The sequence below is a fragment of the Wasmannia auropunctata genome, unplaced genomic scaffold (genome assembly GCF_000956235.1).
Source record: "Wasmannia auropunctata unplaced genomic scaffold, wasmannia.A_1.0 LD336101.1, whole genome shotgun sequence".
NCBI lineage: Eukaryota > Metazoa > Arthropoda > Insecta > Hymenoptera > Formicidae > Wasmannia > Wasmannia auropunctata.
The window spans coordinates 1,004,585-1,006,216 of NW_012026789.1; the positions used below are offsets into that span (position 1 = coordinate 1,004,585).

A 1,632-nucleotide genomic window follows, 5' to 3' on the forward strand; every position below is an offset into this window, starting at 1 on the left:
TATGTTCCTTGATTCTGGTCTTGAGCTGCCTTTTGGTCTGACCCACATACGAGGCGTCGCAGTCTTTACAATTGATTTTATATACTACATTATTTTTCGCAAAAAATTCCGTTTTATCTTTATGTGCTCTGATGGGGTTGAGATTGTTTAAACAGCGGAAACCCACTGTATGTGATGTGCGTCTAATAAGAGGCGCAACTCTTTCTGAGACGCCTCGTATGAATGGTATTACGGCAAACTTATTTTCGCGATCTTGGGGTGTAGAATTACTGTTAGTCCCGCAATCCGCATCATGTGTCAGACTTCTCTCGATATTCTTCAACCGACTGTTTATAGTTTTGAAAATTAGCTCCAACGGATAGCCATTGTCGAGAAGAAGCCCGACACAAAACTCTAAGTTCTTCTGCTGATAGGATGGGTGGGACAACATGATGGCTCTATCTACCAGTCCGTATATTGTGCCGATTTTGTGACACATAGGGTGGTTCGAGAAGAAGGAAAGATATCTGCCTGAAAATGTGCTTTTATGATACCAATCGACGACCACTCTGTTGTCCACGACCCTCAGCAAAAGGTCCAAAAAACTCAAAGAACGGTTATTTTCATATTCAACCGTAAATTGAAGGCGCGGATGCAAACTATTGAATACATCGAGAATTTTGCTTATACAGGTAGAAGGTGCCGCTAAAATAATGTCATCTACATAACGATAGTAGAATGGTAATTCCAAATTGATCGCACCTAGCGCTTTATTTTCAAGATCTCGCATAACCAATTCAGCAATCACCGGTGATGAAGATGAGCCCGTAGGGGTACCATAAGTTTGCTTGTATATGACGTCATTAAAGGTAAAAAAAGTAGAAGTCAAAACAAACTTAATCGCGGACATGAATTCTTCAAATGGAATCGTTGTGTTCTTTTCAATCTCATTCCACCTACTGCTGATTCCGTCTAATGCCAAATCGACCGGAACATTTGTGAAAAGCGAAATTACATCTAAGGAGATCAAATTATCTGATTCCCCAATTTCTTTCCCCGTGAGTGTTTTGTACAGATCAAAGCTATTGGTAACATGGCTGTTGGTGGGAGTAGTGCTTTTGGAAATGATTTCATGTAGAAACGTGGCTAACGGATTAACGGCAGAATTTACAGAGGAAACAATGATTCTGAGCGGAACATCTTTTTTGTGGATTTTAGGGAGGCCGTAAGCCTTTGGTAAAGATGTATCACTACAATGTAATGCAAGATATGTTTCTTTGCTAATATGCTTCTTTTTTAGCCAACCCTTAAGTAAGGAATTAGTATCTTTTTCCAAGGTCGTTGACGGATTTTTAATTAGGCGGGTGTAGGTATGTTCATCTTTTAACGTCTCTTCCAGCAAAAAATAATGTAGTATATAAAATCAATTGTAAAGACTGCGACGCCTCGTATGTGGGTCAGACCAAAAGGCAGCTCAAGACCAGAATCAAGGAACATAGGAGTAACATAAGAGGAGATCCGTCGAGACATTCCGTTATCACGGAGCACATCAAGGTTTTTAATCACTCCTTTGAATGGGACAACATAGAAATCCTTGACACGGAATGCAAATTTCAAAAAAGAGCGATATCAGAAATGATACACATTAAAGAA

At 39.7% G+C, this 1,632-nt stretch overlaps 1 protein-coding gene across 1 annotated transcript in view; it reads right to left on the reverse strand.

Annotated features, from left to right (window-relative positions):
• The window catches only part of LOC105461126, a 1,794-nt gene extending 285 nt beyond the window's left edge, over positions 1-1,509 (reverse strand). Inside the window, exons 1-2 of the mRNA XM_011707614.1 lie at positions 1,443-1,509; positions 43-1,371 (exon numbers count right to left, since the gene is read on the reverse strand). Of these exons, the coding sequence (XP_011705916.1) occupies positions 43-1,371; positions 1,443-1,509 (1,396 nt within the window). The remainder of the gene's footprint in view (positions 1-42; positions 1,372-1,442) is intronic.
• Between the last annotated feature and the right edge of the window lie 123 nt (positions 1,510-1,632).